Raw genomic sequence first — 17,850 nt, forward strand, 5'->3', positions numbered from 1 at the left:
AGGCTAATTTCAAGCGCCTTGTCTCTGTATGTCTAAAGACTGGGATTATAGGCATGTAGCATGTACTCAGCTTCTGGGTTGTTCTTATGCAAACGCACCATTGGGGAGAGGACTTGGGGGTGGGCAAGGAGTCTCTGCCAGTTATTGATACCCAGTGATCACGGGACAGTGGAAAGTCTGATGTGAGCTCGTGCTTTTGTGGTGGAAATCCTGGGGAAGGTGAGTCACTGAGTGGGTCTCATGGGGTAGGAGCCAGAAGGCACTGTGTTCCCATGTTCACATTGGCGTGACAGCCAGGGGAGACCCTCTCCAGACATTGGGCAGCTTAAAGGGAGGAGAAACAGAACAGGAAACCTCTGTCTGTGCTGCCCAGGAAGTCATGGCAGTCAGGTGGGTGTAGAATGTAGGGCCTGGGCAGCGACGGTAGAGAATTTCAGTACAGATCTAGAGAATCAGACGTCAGGTGAAGTTCACAGATGGGAGTGTGGCCTGCATCCCTGCTTGTGGAAAGTGGTATGGAGACCGGTGTCCAGGACTTCCTAGTACAATGCACTCTTGAAGTATTTAGGTCTCTGAGTTTTAACTTGTACACATGAAGTAGGGTTTAATTAAAATTTTTAGTTTGGGGATAGTGAGAGGTCTCAGTGGGTAAAGGTTCCTGCCACCGGCCCGATAGATTCCCAGGACCCACATGATAGGAGAGAGCTAACTCCTGCAAGTTGCCCTTTGACCTCCACATGTGCACCATGTCCTGCGCATGTACTCAAAAAGGTTTTAGTTTAAAATGATGTCATTTTATATTCATTCAGCTCTAAGAAATGAAACAGGAGCGTGGGTGTTTCCCACTGTTTCCCCCAATAGTAATAGCTTCAGAAGCCCAGCATCATTAAACAGACATGGAACAGTGGAGGCCAAAGCACCTTCCTCTTCCACAGCGTACCTTGTGTTGCTTTTGTTGACACCACCACCTTCCAGACTGACAACTGCTATTCTTCAATTCTGTAATTTTGTCATTTCAAGAATTTGATACAAATGATAACATATAGCAATTAAACCCTAGGGTTTCACTCCCCACCCACCCCCACCTCCAATAGTTCTTTGGCTCATTGAGTTCTTGTGCATGCCTAGCTCCTCCTTTTACTGCTGAGTGGTATTCCCTAGAATGGATGAGCCACTGTTTAACCATTCACCAGTGAAGGACGTTTGGCTGGTTTCCTGGTTTGGCTGTTATGAATAAGGCATTTGTACGCAGGGTTTGAGGTGAACATGTTTTACTTTTCCAGGTAAATGCCGAGGAATGCAATTGATTGCTAGGCCATTTGGCCGTTGCCTAAGTGGGTTTCTGAAGAGCACATGTAGGATAGGTAGGTGGGCAGCAACGTGCAGGTACAAGCTTGGGAGCTGGTCCACCAGGGATCAGATCCTAGTTTTCAGCCTAGACGCTGGTGAGATGCTTCATACGGCTGTGAAATGGGGATAGATGAGCCTATTTTACAACTAATGTGTGTAAAGCAGCTTTTACTAGCATAGTAGGTGTTTGTCTGTTTTATTTTGGGATGGTGCTGGTTTGAGGTAAGATCTGATGTAACTGAAGCTGGTCTTGAACCCTGGTCCTCTTGCCTCCACCTCCCAAGTGCTGGGATTACAGGCATGAGCTACCATGCCCCTTCTGATCCTCCTGCCTCCACCTCCCAAGTGCTGGGATTACAGGCATGAGCTACCATGCCTCGCGACTTGTCAGTTCATTTCCTGCAGATAAAATAACTGAAGTTGGGTGACTTATAAAGAACAGACTTTATTAAGAGGGAAGGGTTCACAGCGTGGCTGAAGAATCGGCTCAGCTCTGAAGGGCTCCTGGCAGATGGTGTCACACATGTCATATGTAAGATGGAGAGAACACAGGATGAGGCAGGAGTGGCTGGGCGTGGCCAGGCATGTGCTTTTAGAGCAGTTTTTTTTTTAAAGAAAATTCACCTATGAATGACACCTGCTTAAGGACAGTGCCCTGCAAGACCTGATTGATGATCTCTCACTGTGCCCTTCACCCCTTAACATGGCCACATTTGGAGCCGGTGACCCCTTGGAGACAGACCACAGTAGTGCTCAGTAGATAAAAGCAGTGCTTCATGTGGTTATAGAGAAAACCACCCAGGCCAAGCAGGTCCTGTGCTCAAGAGGTGGCTTCTACGGGGGTATTGCCAGGCTTATGTCTTGCCACCCACCCTTCTGGGACCCCCTAGTGCTTTCCCTTTCTCTGTGGAAAGAGGCCTTCTTACACCGGTCTAGGTCACTGGACGGGCACCAGCATCCCCTCATGGGGTTGGTCAACCCTATGCCACTGGCCAAAAGAAAACCAGGCAACTCCAGACTGGCCAGGCTCTACTGGTCTGGATGAGCCTCTGCGGCCCGACGATGTACCCAGACTCACAGAAGCTGCTGTGATGTAGCCTAATTCCAGAAGTGTGTGCTGAGCTCACACTCCCTTCAAGGGACTGTGCCGGCTCATGCGTGTAAAGGGCAGAAAGCCTCTTCCAGCAGATCCCAGGAGCCTCTTCCAGCTACAGCTCCTCTGGGAGCCGCCATGTTGTAGAATAAAGTCCGCATTCAGCATGGCTTTCAGAGCTGGGGTCTTTCCAGCTCTTTGTCCTCTTTCTTGCCTTCCGTGTACCCTGTGCATGGCTGCCAATGTGCATTCTGACTGCTTCATTAAAACCATTTTAAAGGCCACACAGTCTTCTGTCACACAGCTGTACTGTAGTTTATTTAACTAGTCCCTTGTGAGTGGGCAGCCAGGGTGTTCCTGCTCTGGGCCCCTGTGCAGAGGAGTCTTGAAGACTCCCCCCCCCACCCCCCACCCCCACACTGCCCTTCCCTCTGCTCTCAGCATGTATATAGTGCTGCCTCTTTTCGAGGTCAGGGGTGGTGCCATCCTTCTTCCTTCTCCAGACCTTCCCGGGTACACAGGGTGCTTGTAGTACTCCACCCCTAGTGCCGCCTCTGCCAGCTCTGGTCCTCTGTAGGGGCTACAGCGGGGGGGGGGCGGGGGGGGGTGGAGCTGGAAAGAGCTCAGTCCACTTTGCAGCTCTGTGCAGAGCTGTGGCTAGATGGGCTGCCCTGTCTCCATGGCAATACATTTCCATAGCATTGCTCTTACTAGTCTCCCAGCTTCACCAGAGGGATGGACTATAATACAGCCAGGCCCCCGCTGATGGGATTTAAACAAACTAGAGAGGATGACTGCCTGGATGTCCATCGCTGGAAAGAGAGTTGGGAACCCCAGGCTCCCCCCATGAAACTAGCAGTAGTATCTGCCACCTGTGATTTCTCAGATGAACCAGGCACTAAGCAAAGGGCTTGTTGGGCTTTGCTTTTCTAGGATACAGTAAAAAGAGGAAAACTGAGCCCCATAGAGAAATAATGTATTCCAAGAGTGGGGATTTCAGCCTAGATGTGCTGGACTCAGGATCTGAGTTTGTGACCACTGAGCCTACCAGTCACCTCAGAGACGGAAGCACGGAGTTTACCCCTCAGGCCTCGTGCCAGTGGCTGCCTGCCCTAGAATGAATTGAGGCTCACACCCAGAAAGGTGATGGCTGCCATCAGGCCCCCCCTGCTTAGGCAGCACAAAGGGCCCCTTTGAAGGGTGAGTCCAGCCAGGGGCACCCCTCCTGGCCTGCTCCTGATCCAAGCATGCAGGGGGCCAGCGGGCACTCCTGGCCCTGCTGCTGAGCCAGAACTAGGCGGAATGGTTGCCATTCCTTCCCTAAACACATCACACTTGGTTAGGGCACACGGTTTGTAGACTGATGTGGTTTTGAAGTGTGAAGCAGGTCTCCCAGCGCCACTGGCGACTCTTGACCCCCCTGGGCCTCCTTTCCTGAACAGTCAAGCTTTACAAATGCGTTGACCCCCCTCTCCCCATCCCTGATTTTGCACTTTGGACGAACCTTGTTTTCGAAGAAGGTAGAAGGTCGTTTCCCTGTGCTCACCAGCTGGCAGATTCAATAGCACCCACTGTAAAGTCGGATCGAAGTAAACAGGAAAATGTGATTTACAAGCTGGAGGAGAAGTAAATACCAGGGTGCAATTAATTTTTACACAGCGACCTCTAAAACATTTTCCTGCACGGAGCAGTTTGTTTTTAATTACAGACTAGGAACTGCCTTTCTATTTATTTATTGCTATTATTGCCATTATTTCTTAGGTTTTGAATGGTGACCTTCAGATCCTCATGTCTCGGTAATTTTCTTTGAAGGTTTAACCACAGACAGGTTGGGATGGGGAACTAGGATCAGAGAAATCCCCTTGTAAGGAACTGCTTTTCTTACCTGCACTGAAGCCTGTGCAGTGTCCGCCTTTGCCTGATGGGACACGGTGCACAGGGAGGTGGCAGTACCAAGGTGGTCCGGGCACTAGCTCATAGGTCCTTTGGTTTAGTTCACTGCGGGGAAAGGGACAAAGCTACAAAGGCCTCTAGTGTTGTGACTATGTGGGAACGCGGCACTGCTAAGCATGGGGTGTATGTCTCTAAGCAGACCCTCCTGATTTGTCAGTAGCATTTGTTCATGACTAGGTGGAGAGGTGAGCCAGTGCCCAGCTCTGGATCCCCTGCCCCCTTTGCTGTTGGATGTGAGGATGAGGAGTATGAGCCTCAGCCCGTCTAAACTTGTCCTAGTGTGAGCTCAGTGTGCCTGCAAAGCCAGCCCAGTCAGTGGTAAGATGCCACATCACCAGGACCCACATACTGCTAACCCCTCAGAACCTGCGGTCTTGAAGATGACTGAGAGCTGGATCCAAATGTTTTGCTCTTTCTAGTAGAGCATTGGCTATTGGATATCCTGAGGCTAGCTGGGGTGTGTGTGTGTGTGTGTGTGTGTGTGTGTGTGTGTGTGTGTGTGTGTGTGTGAGAGAGATCTAAGAAAGTCATTCTGGGCCTTGGTAGCCTCCCAGAGTGCACATACCTTAGTAAGGGTAGGCTTCCTTCCCCATAGGGTCCCCGGCACCACTGGGGCTGAGCTACACTGTTGGCATCCCGGCTTTCCTAGAATTGAACCCCTTTGTTTGTCTTTTGTCTTCCCAGGTTGTTGACTACTTTTGACCATTCCAAGAGGGCCTTGTCCCCAGACTGAGCAACTGATGGGGAGCTGTTTCTGGTGACATCACTCCCCAGGATGCCCAGGTATCACTACTAATCAAGTGTGCCCACCTGAAGATGGCCTGTGCCCACCCTGGGATGCAGCCCAGTGCCTGAGGTCCTTACCATGGTGATGATCCTAAGGAGAAGCCTCATCATCCAGGGAGCTGACTCCATAGCACACAGGACCTTCGTCCCTGAGCTGGTGAGGACCCTCAAGGGCTACATTTCTTTCTCTTTCCCTGTGGCCTGGTGTGCAGGGAGGGTTTGTGGTGTGGCTGTGGCTGTGGTGGCACCCGGCCTTAACAACTTGGAAGTAAGCAGAGCTCTGTGAGAGCTTCTAGGCTGGGGCTGTGTGGCAAAGGAGCTGTGTGACGACATCCTCAGAGGGAGGAAGCAGCTGGGCCCAGGTTAGAGCTGTGCCGCGAGGGGAGGCGGATCATGCCAGCTCTTCAGCTGAGCCCAATATTTCTTTCATCCCTGCCTGGCCTCCAGGATGAGGGATGCCAGAGTCGGGGCTGAGATAAGGTTGTCCCCAAAAGGGCAGTGCAGGGTGAGAGCCCCTGCCTGAGGCTCAAGAATGGTAGATGAAGAAGAAAGAACAACTTGGCAGCAAGGTGGCGGGCTGTGGTGAGAGCCACTGCGGCTGCCCTCTGACCAAACGGTGGTGGGCTTCTGTCTTGTCACCCACCCTCCTGGGGTCACCCAGGTCTTTGCCCTCTGACCAAACGGTGGTGGGCTTCTGTCTTGTCACCCACCCTCCTGGAGTCACCCAGGTCTTTGCCCTCTGACCAAACGGTGGTGGGCTTCCTTTTCCTTGTCTCATGCTGGCAAATACCACATTGTGAGTCGTGTGTGGGCTGAAGCCCCTCGCCCCGGTGAGTTTGGGAAACGCCTGGGACCCACATCTGACCCACGGGCCTTCACAAGTGCCTGTCCCGTGGACGGTCATAGGCCGACAGAGTTGAGGAAGCAGCATGACTTGGAGCTGCGCCTTGCCCTGCTTGTCCAGAGTAGTTCCCAGTCTAGAGGGAGGCTCTACCAGACACACAGCATGCGGTGACCCTTCAAGAGCCACTGATGCCAACTCATAGCTGACACCCTGTTGAGGTTCAGGTGTGCTGAGGTGTTGGGCTGGGCTGTAAATATATCAGGGTGAGCCTCACAGAACTGGGGTGCTGGGTGTGGCCTCGAAGGCTGAATAGAAGGGGCTTCAAAAGCACTGGACCCAATCTTATTTTCCAAACATGTAGTTGAGAGCGGAGACCTGCGGCCGGGCACTGACTGCCTCGGTGGCTTGCGCACTTACTCACCTCATTTCCATCCACTGGCCCCGCCTCTTGTCCTATGTTTAGCCTCCCTCAGACTGGTATTGGGGCACCTGTCTCTGAGGCTATTCCCTGTGCCCCAGCACTGCAGACACAGGGCAGAGAGACACGGCTGAGGTCCATGGTTGATGGATACCTGGGTCGTTAGAGCAGGAGTGGAGCTACTTGAGATATCACACCCTCCTTCCAATTCGCAGATGATGTGTATCTCCAATTTGATCACTTCTCACCGTTAACCCCCACCGTCAGCCACCCCCATCCTATCTGCTGGCCTCTCTCGTGTAGATTCTTGGGGTAACTGGGCCTCTGCTTCTGGCTCTTAAGACCTCTTCTCTCCCCAGCAGCCATGTGGAGTACCAGTATAGTCTGTCCGTGTGCTCAGAACCATCCCCTCGCTTCTGCCTCACGAATACTGTAACATTCTGCTTACTCCACTCAGGCAAAACTACCCTCCTGGCACAGAGATGCCAACCGTGGCCTGCCTCAGGACCTTTGGACTTCTTCAGTCGCCTAGAACTCTTCTCTTAACACAATTCTCTCCTCCTTTCTGTGGCCGCTCAGCCTAAAATTCAATCCTGCCTGCCCCCATACTCCCCCCCCCCATTTTGTCCCTTTTTGGCTCTTAGCATTTTTTAACAGGTTATCTGTGGGTCTTGTGTATTGAGTGACCGACTCCTCGTGCTGAGGCCAGGCATTTCATGGCACCAGGGCCTGTTGTATACACAGCAGGTGTTCAGTTAGAGTGAGTGAGTGCACAGGTTCCCATTGGCCGGCTTCTGACCTTGTTGTTTTGGTCCCTGTGTTTCATTTGTAGCTGATGGGTCATACATATACGTCATGCTTGTCTTATCTTTTTTGTTAGTTAACTAAAAAAAAAAAGAAGAAGAAGGGGAAGGATCTGCGGATGGTGCCTCGAGTGGCCTTGGGCTGAGGGATTGCTCAGAGCTCTCTAGGGTTCAGCTGCCTCTGTGCTTGTCAAAGTAGGACTGGCTGGGGCTAGCCCCAGAGTTGGTTCCCAGCACCAGGGCCACAAGGTCGTGGAAGCAGCCCTTCCTAGCGCAGACTGAGGAACATGGTCTTGTGCCTTCCCTGGGGGAGGAGCTGTCTTCCTAGGACAGAAGGACCGGCGTACTCATCCCTCCCTCAGGGCTCACTCTCTGCTCTCTAGCTCTGAGGCCCACCCAGGCTTTGTCTTCCAACCTCTGTTCCCCTTCTAGAGAGCAGCTTTCTTCCTCCTGCTCTTTGCTGTTGGCCTGTCTAGGCCCAGAACCATCTGTCTTCTCCCCTCTGCTCCAGATGGCAGGTCAGTGGTAAGGGGTGTCCTCTTTGGAGAGAGCTCTTCTTGTCTGTGAGTTTGTTGACATCTCACACACTGACTGTTGGTTACTTTCTGGGCCTGTTTCAACACAGGTGTTGGCCATAGCAGGTGTGGAGAGTACCATGGGAGATGTTCAGGCAAGGGCAAAGGTGTATCTGTCTCTGTCCCCTAGATAGACGAGAACTGTGGCTCAGAGAGAATTAAGTATGGGAGTGCGTGGTCTGGCCAGTACCCTTCTGCACTGCCAAGTCTGAAGGTCATGGCCACCTCAAGGAGAAAAGTTCTGTAAGTACCTGAAGATCCAAATAGTGTCAATCTGGTGATGACCTCCCTGAGACAGAGTCTGAGGTCAACCAATCCCCTCTGTGAGCAACAGAGGAAGTTGTTGGGGTCCTGCTTCACATGCAACACTGGTAACATCATCTTCACACAAACTGCCACCAGTTAACACAGAAAAGGTATGAAACAGTTTCTCTTTTGTTTTCTAATTAGACCAAGAAGATAACAAAAGTGGAGGCTAAGATTTCAAAAGGAATCAGGAGCCTTCGAGGTGGCAGGAGCAGCTTTCTGAGGCGTGCTATGTGGCCCTTGGGTTCTTCCTAGTCACCAGAGGGAAGGCCTGAGACATGTAGCTAGAAGGTTCCTTAGGCTCTGGGACCCTGGAGCTCTCCCAGCCACTGTCCTGAGTCCTGGTGAGGAACAGGAGGAGCTGTGTGTGGTGATCCCTGCCCTTTCACAGTCACCCTCTCCTTCCCTTTGAAAGAACTGGTGGCACATACCTGTGACTGCAGTGCTTGGGAGGTGGAAGCAGGAGGATCAGAAGTTCAAGACCAGCTTTTGCTACATAGCTAGTTAGAGGCCAGCCTGAGCAACATGAGAAGCTGTCTCAAAACAGCAAAACCCTAATTCTGGTGACAAATTCTGGTGACTGTCCCTACTCCCAAGGAAGGTGCAGGAAAAAGAACAAGAGCTGACAGGCGTTTAGCACGTTCCTTCTGGGCTCAGGAACCCACTTCCCTGGGAGTGCTAGGCATGGGGATTGGCTGTGCTCACAGCCCTGGCTTGCCTTGTGTAGTAGGTAGCCATGACCATTCCTGGTCCTCTTTCTTTAGTCTTCTGGGTTGCTTTCCTCTGCACAGAGGGCTTTTCCTTCTCATGTTCTAACATTAGCCACTGTCGCTGGAAAGCAGCCCAGATGTTTGACCCTGGGGCACCGAACTCCCCCAGCTCCTGTCCATTTGCCTTCATGCAGGCCAAGAGCCTGTTCCTGTTTCCAAAGCAACCACCTTGTTTGGCCGGGCCAACTTTCTCTTCCAGCCTTCTCTAAATCCTGGAGACCAGAGGAGACAGGCAAGTGGCTGCCCCGGGCAGAGAACAGTATATAACTATAGACTGCTTGCTTGTCCCCAAAGCATGCATAGTCAGTAGGTGAAGAGGCACTGGCTTCTGCACCCCACATTAGAGCGCCGGCGCTAAGGCATTTGCCCAGTCTGAAGTTGGTAGCCACATTAAGCCTTGTCCAGCTATCTAGGCATAGGGAATTCTCATATTCCTTGTCAGGCCAACCTGGCATCATGGCCTCAACAACTCCAACCAGAGTCTCTGGCTGGCCACAGACTAGCCGAAACCCGGTGTGCTTCACCCTGGGTAGACATATGCACCCTAGAGGCCCCTGTGCCCGTCTCAGCCTTGAAGTCAGGGCTGCACCGGCATCTTTGCATGCTTCCCTCCACTGCACTGTCCCTTCTCAGCTTCTCTTCATCTTGTTTGGCCTGGATTCCTCTCCGCTTCCTGCTGTCTTGGTCTTACTGAGTTCTGTTGGAGAGGGAGGCATGATACTGTGCCTGTTCTTAGTATGTGGTATGAGCATCTCCCCTTCACACTGTGGCTCCCTGTGTATGGTGTCAGCAAGAGGAAAAAGTGGCGCAGTTATTATAAGGCAGTAACCTCTGAAGAGAGTTGTGAAAGCCACGGGTAAGGCCTGGCATTTTCCGTGTTTGCCAGCTTCTCCTTTGGAGCCCTAATTGGGTCTTTATTGAAGCCAGGGCCTTCTTTAGTCAGACAGATGTCCCTGAAGCCTCAATTTGATTTCCAGCTTTTGTCTTTCCTACCAGGACCTGTTTCCAAAGACTCCTCTTGTGACGTGAATCGTCTCACTGAGACAGCCCTGGTGGGTTCAGGCACAAAGAGCGAGGCGTGCAAAGAGGAAACATGTTCTCGGCTTCCTTCCCTGTAGACCTCAGCCTGCAGTTGAGCTCACTCTTTTGCAGATTCCGGAAGTCTTGGGGGGGGGGCTCACAGCAGAGTCCCTTTGGGGCTGCTGGACCTTGGCATGGCACAGCATTCGCTTATCCCTTCTTCCTGCTCTTCCAGATAGAGGATCTGAAGAGTAAGAAGCCTGGCTGCAGGAGTGGCATGAGTAGTGGGAATTTGATTGTGTTCTTGGTAGACTGGAAATAAGAAGGCTTGTATCATCTTGGAGCCAGAAACTCCTGGGTGTCGTTTTGCCCATGTGAAGTCCCCAGGTGAACCTGCCAGGGATCAGGGTGTGCTTGGTCCTTCGACCCTGGGAGGCTAAGGATGAGATGTTCTGGTGCTTATGAAGTTCTGCTTCGCTTCAGAACTAGGGCTCAGAAAGCAAGCCAGGGCCCTAGTCCTAGCTTGAGATCCAGTGTGAAGCTAATCAAGGTCCCTCTTTTTTTTTTTTTTTTTTTTTTTTTTTTAAATTTTATGTGTGTGGATGTTTTGCCCACATATATATGTGTGCATCATGTATATGCCTAGTGCTCATGGAGGCCCGAAGTGAGTGTGAGATTCCTTGGGACTAGAGTTACAGATGGTTGTAAGCCAATTAGGTGCTAGAATTGAACCCTGGTCCTCTGGAAAGTAGCCAGTGATCTCAACTGCTGAGCCATCTCTAGCCCTAGGGATCTTAATTCAACAGCGTCATCTACAATCTGCTGAAACAAAATTGAATACTGCTGGAATAAAGATGGAAAACTCACAGGCTGTCGAAGATTGTGTGGATCAGGCCCAGAAAGACAGGGTGAGACAGGGTTTAGAAGCAGGTGCTCAGGGCCAACTCAGTGGAATGAACAGAACTTGAGCTCTCCCCTCCTGACAAGGTACAGGTGGCTGTCTGTACTCTGCTTCCTGCTTCTGCATGTGAAGCCCCAGGCCCTCCCTGTGACACTCGTAATGCACACTCACCATGCCAGCCTTCCTGTTCCCTCAGCTGTCCGTGCTCTCTGTCTTGGTATAGCTTCAGTGGGCTCCTAGCCCATCTGGTTGACACTGGGCATGGGTGCTCTGGGTAGAGCTGACTAGGGCCTACCCGAGTGGATGTTGTCCTTGAGCCTGGGTACCTCATGAGCACTGAGACCTTGTTTCCCTCGGCTGGCAAGGCACCCCAGCAGGAGGCAATCCGGGAGAGTAAGGGGCCTGCTTGGGTTCTGTAGGCTTCTCCACTTGGTTGTGTGTGTGGGTGGAGCCCTGATAGCAGGCTCTCCTGTGTGTCACCTGTTCCCTATTGGGTGACTTTGGTGTGGCTTCCAGCTGCACATCCTGCAGCACTGGCCATGTTAGCTGAGATGGAGGCAGGTACAGCTCTTTTTTTTTAACTCTTTCTAGATATTTCAGTGGGTGGCTCTAAGACAGTTACATACCAGAGGGTGACCTGGCCTGGTAATGTTCAAGACTGTTTTAAGCCAAGAAAAGGCCTGGAAAAGGGTTGTCAATCATCAATAACCCTCCTGTCTATCAACACCAGCTCAGATGTTCCTCTGGAAACTAGCTCTGATCTCTACCCACCTCACACATGCCCTGCACTCCACCCCCAAGTCCCATCTCTCTGTAATGGAGGGAGTTGTCTGTGTGACTGTCCTCTTGGAGGTTTGAGCCCTTCTTGTCTTCTGTGTCCTCAGGCTGGGAAGGACCATCCTGCCCTTTAAACCTCCCTGGGGTAAATGCACCAAGAGCAGAGGTCCCCAAATTGAGCACCGGGGCTGGGGTGAGGAAGCTGGTGCCAGGCGCCAGCCACTTTATCTGGGTGGGCCAGGTGTTGCCAGTCAGCCCCACCCTCCTCCTGGGACTTGATGAGCCAGAGCCTAAGCTCCCACCCATTTCTCACCCTAGAAACCCTGCCTCTTTCTGTCATGTGGTAGGGGCCTGGAGCTCCTCTCAGAAGCTAGAAGCCTGTGTAATAGGCCGAGAACTTCATTTCCCATTGCACGATCAACCCCTAGCACAGCCTGACTACAGATAACTGTCAGTTCCTGTAGACTTGAGTATACTTGTAACTGAATGAGTGAGGGAGCCAGTCTCTGGAATGCATGAGGCAGACCTTCTTCTCGGGGTCCTGACTGAGATGTCTGCTCCTCACTGGCCTGCCTTCTGAATAGGCCACTTGACTTGGATGCCGGACAGCACAAGAACCCCCAGAATATCCTGTGCTCCACTTGCTAGTAGCTTTGCGTTCTCAGCTTCTTTATCATCTGGTATTCAGCTGAGGTAGGTGTGGATTGTGAGGGAAGGCAGAAAATGTTCACAGTGGAGCGGGGAGTCCAGTGATGTGCAGTGCTCAGAAGTTGAAAACCGTAACTCTCGGGTTGAGACCTAATAGAACCAGTGAGTGTTTTGTGCTTAGAGACAATGATTGGCAGCTCCGATGTAGCATTCCCTTCTGGGTAGTGGAGGATGCTGTCTATCCCCTGGGGAACCATCAGGGAGTAGGACAGGGACCATTGCTCCTCACTCCTAGGAGGCTCACCTCTCCAAATTTCTTTCTAGTTAAGTTTGGTTCGTCATTGCATCAAAACTCCCCATACCCTCTATGGAGAGAGTCCCTCTTGTCAACAGTCACAGGCATTTTGTGTTAGCCTGCTCTGTCTGTAACTTTGGAGCCTTGGGGCAAAGTCCAGGCAAAGTGCAGATCTTGTCTCTTGGGCTACTTTCTTTCCCTTTCCTCAACGTGATGCTGGCAAAGGGCAGATCCCTCTGTAACTGTGACTTTAGAAAGATCTCAGTGTCGTGAGCTCAGCTGAGAATCATGTGCAAACGTGCTCCTGATGCCGTGAAGACTAAATAGCTTTTCTGGTTGTTTTCAGCACACGCCAAAGAAGATGAGTCAAGGACCTACCCTTCTCTCCTGTGGAATTATGGGTGAGTAGCTCCACAGCATGGGCATCCTCTTCTAGTCCTAGCCAGGTGAGACTTGGGAGTAGTCCTGGAGAGACTCTCTTCTGTCTGTAACTATTTCGGTCCCCAGTGCTAGAGTGGACCAACAGGGTGCTGGGCATGAGCGTGAGGGGCACTGGTGTATGGTTTATTGGCACCATTTCTGACTCCAGCATTGAGTTCTGGCTGATCATTAAGTAATTCATGGTGATTTTGTTTTTCTATTCAGAAATTATACCATAAGATAGGAAGTAAAAATTCATTGAATTCTGGTTCTTAGTGATTTTGTGTGTGTGTGTGTGTGTGTGTGTGTGTGTGTGTGTGTGTGTGTGTATGTTTGCTTGCATATTTCACATAGACAAGTCCACCATGAACATATAATTTTATAGACTGTGTTTGGTTTTACACTCAGCAATGACCTGCATCTTAATGCTGTATAGTACTGCACTGAGTGGGTGTGTTAAAATGTCCTGGGGGATGTGATTCTTACGTCATGGGGCAAAGGAGCTGTTGCATTTTCAGTTGTAATGCCCAGAGGTTCTCAGTCTGAGTTTTTTGTCTTTTGTTTTATTTCTTTATTTCTTAGGATAGTCCCAGAAGGGAACTAGAGAGAACAGAGGTCAGGAACCTTTTGAAGACTCTTGGTTTATATGGCAATAGCCTGTCCAGTAAGCTGCTTGGTCTTGTGTTTCTGTGCACATATGATGCTGTTTCTTGTAAAGGGAAGAAAGGATGGTTATATTGGTTACATGCACTTCCTGGCACTCTGCAGATGGATTCTGTGCCACCTATGTTGAATTGGAGACCAGACCTCAGTGATGGAATAGCCATAGCGGGGTTTCCGACTCAGTACCTTACAGGGCCGTGTGAGGTTATCATCACCCTCCTTTCTCTGTGTCCAGTGGTTTATTTTTCTGATTTCAAAGCACCTCCCATAGATAAGACTGTGAGTACACAGGGGACCTGGGTCCGTCTTGTTAAACACTGCCACACATATTGTTTGCAGCTTCAGAGCCAGGCAGGTACTTGTTCATACTAGGGGAAACTGAGGCCCGGTGACTCTCTGAAAGATCTCTTAGGAAATAGAATTAGACCAGGTGGCAGAGAAGGACAGTTATTTTCTCTTTAACATATGCTATAGTGCAGGGAAAGCTGGCTGTCTTTTTTGATACTGCTGCCTAGAGGACATTGAACCGGGGAAGTCACCTGGCTAACACGTTTCTATAGCCTATCCTCATATGACTGTATACTTCTTTGGTGTTAAAGGCTTTCATCTTCCCCCATCACCACCACCAATACCATTCGATGGTACAGAAGCCTGCGGTGCTTCCTGCCTCCTGAAACAGGTTCACAACTGAGCTGCCTTGCCTTGTCGTGGAGGGTGTCATGCACGGCCAACCTTCACCCCAGACTTATCTCCAACAGAGGCAGACCTGGAACCTGTGTCAGGAGGATGGCAGGCCTCCATGGCAAGGCTGTTCTGTTAGGCTTCCCTGGCCCTCCGCTGTGGGTCTCTCTGTAAAGCTGACTCTGATGGGTCTGGCCTGTGGCAAGCCTCGTTAGAGGTGAACTCTGAGCCTCGATTTCCTCATCTGCAGCACAGCACTTGTGGCTTTGTTGTGAGGACTGTGATGGAACGCCTGTGATGATTGGCACAAGAGAGCACACCACAGAAGTAGTTGCAAAGAGGACTGCGACCTCAGCTGAAGATACTGTTCCTCAAAAGAGGGACCACAGCGGCTTCCTCTGGGGGGCGGGTATAAGTGACAGAGTTGCCCATGGAGCCAGAGTAGAGGCCTGGAGAAGGAGATGGGTGATCAGCAGTCCGCAGCCCAGGTTGTCCAGGACCCACCCTCTGGCTGCCTGAGCCTGTGAGGTACACAGCCTGCTTTCTGTCCCAGGTAGCACAGGGCTTGGAGGAAGTGCCAGTCTGTGTTTACAGGTTGACTCTTCTGGAAGCCCTATCCGAGCCTCACTGGCTGCCCACTGGCTCGCACTTCTCCAGAACAGCGCTGAAGTCCCGCCCCTCAGATAGAGGCAATGCAGGGGTAGCCTCTTAGATGCTGGAGACGCCTGTGCACTCTGCTTCTCCAGCTCCACGCCCCTCGTCTGCCTGCTGCTCAGCTTTCCTTGATTCAGGAGAGCCGTGCCCCGTGGGACATGTGCCACCAGGGCTTTCATTCACCTCAAGGGGCTTCAGGGGCTTGTTCCCATAGATTTTCATTGAGCATTTAGCATGTTCTAGGTACTTAATGCTGGGCAGAATGAAAGGGACCCTGTCCTAACCCAAAAGGAACTTTATGTCTAATGGAGGGGCAAGAGCCATAGACAGTATGCTATCCATGTGCCAAGATTGGGGAGGCCAGTAGAGCCATTGAGTGGTAGAATCCATTTTCCCGTTCCTTGATCTCTTCTTCTGGCAAAGCATAGCTCCTGTAGGTAGGAGGTGCTCCCACCTTCTGTCCATTCCAGCAGCTGCTGAGCCAGGGATCTCAGCAGTCAGAGGCCTCCCTACTTCCCCGTGAGTTGGAGCAGGTGGCTCCCATCAGCTCTCCAGCCCATTGATTCCATGAATGGAGAAGTTTGTGGTCTGGCCTGGTTCGGTCACTGTGGCACACTGGGAGTGTACCCCAGGCAGGGAGATCTCATCTTGGGTGTGCCCACTTTTCAGTAGCAGGGAAGAGAACACCCTGAGGGGCTGGCCAGACTTTTCAAGAGGGTTTTTGGCCCTTCCAGGGCTGGACAGTCCTGAGCAAAGATAAAATGTCAATTGTCATAATCACCACCCCAGCCCGGGCTCCTGAAGACAAACCTCTGTGACTCAGGATTTTCTCTCCTAACCCCATTCCAGGGTCCTAGCTGGGAACCAGTGTGGGGGGCTTCCTAGGTGCCCTGAAGAAAAGCCAGTAAGAGCACCAGGGCTCGGAGAGCAGCACTGGGTTACTGCTTCTTGTGGGTGGCTGAACTGCCTCGGTGCCAACTTCGAGTCCAGCATAGTAGAATCAAGTGCTCTTAACAATGGATGGGCTGTTTCATTTTTTAAAGTACTCCATTCTTGCAATTGTGGACTGGATACCAGACCCTTCCCAACCCTTGTGCCCCACCTCGATTTGGGAACTTGATACAAAGTATTTTTACACTTTCTAAAGTGAGTTAGAGAACAAATCTGGGTTAGGTGTGGACAGGAGACACAAGACAAAACAGAACCCAGCCCTGTGCCCGTGCTTTGCCCCCAGCTGAAGGCTCCTTCTTAGGTGCCAGGCCAGCTCCTTCTGGCAGACGTCGGGGGCTTTTCTCACCCTCAGATCTTCCCCACCCACCTCTGTGCTGAGGCAGGATTTCCCATGCAGGCGGCTCTCTCTCGCGGGAGAGGCATCTACTCAAGACGAGTTGAGTGGCAGCTCCCGGCCTGCCATCTGGACTGTTCCTTACCCCTACTTCTGGTGGGTTCAGGAAGTGTGGGAGGGGTGTCCTGGATTCTGTGAAGCAGGGGCTGCATGGGAAGTCTTAGCCTGCGCCTGGGACCCTCTGGGAGATGTGACTTCATGCTTGCTTGGGGTCACAGGTGTGCCAGCTTCTCTTCTCTTTTCTTTGTTTCTTTTTTCTTTTTATATAAAACAGGGCAAGTGGGGTGAGTGCAGACCCCATTCATTACCGTTGGCTAATCGCAGCCGCTGACTAAGCCCTGTTTTCGTCAGGATAGTAGACACCACACATTCCATCTTTCTTACCACTCAGGCCAGGAGATTAGAAATCACATAAAATGTGAGAAAGCGAAGGCAACACCAATTATTCCCAAAAGGTCACTAGGAAGAATCTTGTAAATACAGGTCAGTGGACAAAGAACAAAACAATTCATATGCTTAAAAAAAAAAAAAAAAAAAAAAAAAAAAAAAAAAAAAAGAATGAAAACCCATAATTACTTCAGGAGTTATGGTAATAAATTATTTATTAATGTAAATTATTTCAGAGGCAAGGAACATAGAGGAAACTTGAGCAGAAGGATCATACATTATGTATAAAAAGGAATTGTAAAAACATTATAGCGGCCCAACTTGTGCCGCTCTGGTTCAGGTTTGTCAGCATTTTAATTATATCCCTTACTTTCAGTGTTTAATTACTCGCCTGTTAACGGCTACTCTGTACATAGAAAGGTTGTTCCCCGAGGCGCTCTCTGAATGGAGTTCCTAGGGGAACCAGTGGTCTGTGTTGAGCTGCGTAGGGCTGAAGAGATTTCATGTTGAGATTCAGTAGCCTTAGGTCTCTTAACTCAGCCCCAGTTGGTCACTGAAAGTGGTCCATGATTGTACCTGTATAGAGAAACTGGAATTCAGGGCTAGACAGTTTCCTTTGCAGTTGAATGACCAAAACAAAATGAAAAACACCATAACAATACCAGAGCCACTCAGCCTAGGATTTTGTGCCATTTTGAATCTGATCCTTGAGCCAGGGCCTCCTAGAAGAAACTGCTTGCGAACTAATACAGGCTAGCATACAATTTGTTTCCAGTGAAAAAAAGGACATCCGCATACAAGTACATATGTCTGTTTAAAAACCGAACTCTTTACATTTTAGATGTATCTTTGTTGTGGTTACATATGTATGTGATTTTGAAAGCCATACAGAGTGCCTTCAGTTCTTCCATGTACCTTTTATTGGTTCCAGACAGTGTGTGTAGGATAAAGCACAGAGTGGAAGGAGATGGGATGGAGTTGGCCCGGGATAGCTGTTTGCAGTGAAGAGAGACTCCTGGGCTGCCCCCTCACGGAGGTGAGGGAGGGGGCCCGAGAATGGCTCCTGCACTGTCTTTGGGTGCTGGCCTCTTAGTGGGAAAGGGAGGGCGGTGGGTAAGTCAGGAACAGCCTGTCCTACTCGCAGGAGTATGGCTGTGAGAC

At 50.8% G+C, this 17,850-nt stretch overlaps 1 protein-coding gene across 5 annotated transcripts in view; it reads left to right on the plus strand.

The window, feature by feature from the left end:
- Window positions 1-17,850, plus strand: part of Fam53b (family with sequence similarity 53 member B) — a 119,487-nt gene that overhangs the window by 47,521 nt on the left and 54,116 nt on the right. For 4 of the 5 annotated variants that reach the window (XM_028868579.2, XM_037209771.1, XM_037209764.1 and 1 more), the window contains exons 2-3: window positions 5,081-5,339; window positions 12,886-12,940. In XM_028868579.2, the coding sequence (XP_028724412.1) occupies window positions 5,262-5,339; window positions 12,886-12,940 (133 nt within the window). In that variant the 5' untranslated portion in view covers window positions 5,081-5,261. Of the gene's footprint in view, window positions 1-5,080; window positions 5,340-10,652; window positions 12,290-12,885; window positions 12,941-17,850 lie in introns of those variants that run through there. The other variant, XM_037209776.1, reaches the window with a different exon arrangement.

Source organism: Peromyscus leucopus, chromosome 1 (genome assembly GCF_004664715.2).
Source record: "Peromyscus leucopus breed LL Stock chromosome 1, UCI_PerLeu_2.1, whole genome shotgun sequence".
Classification (NCBI taxonomy): domain Eukaryota; kingdom Metazoa; phylum Chordata; class Mammalia; order Rodentia; family Cricetidae; genus Peromyscus; species Peromyscus leucopus.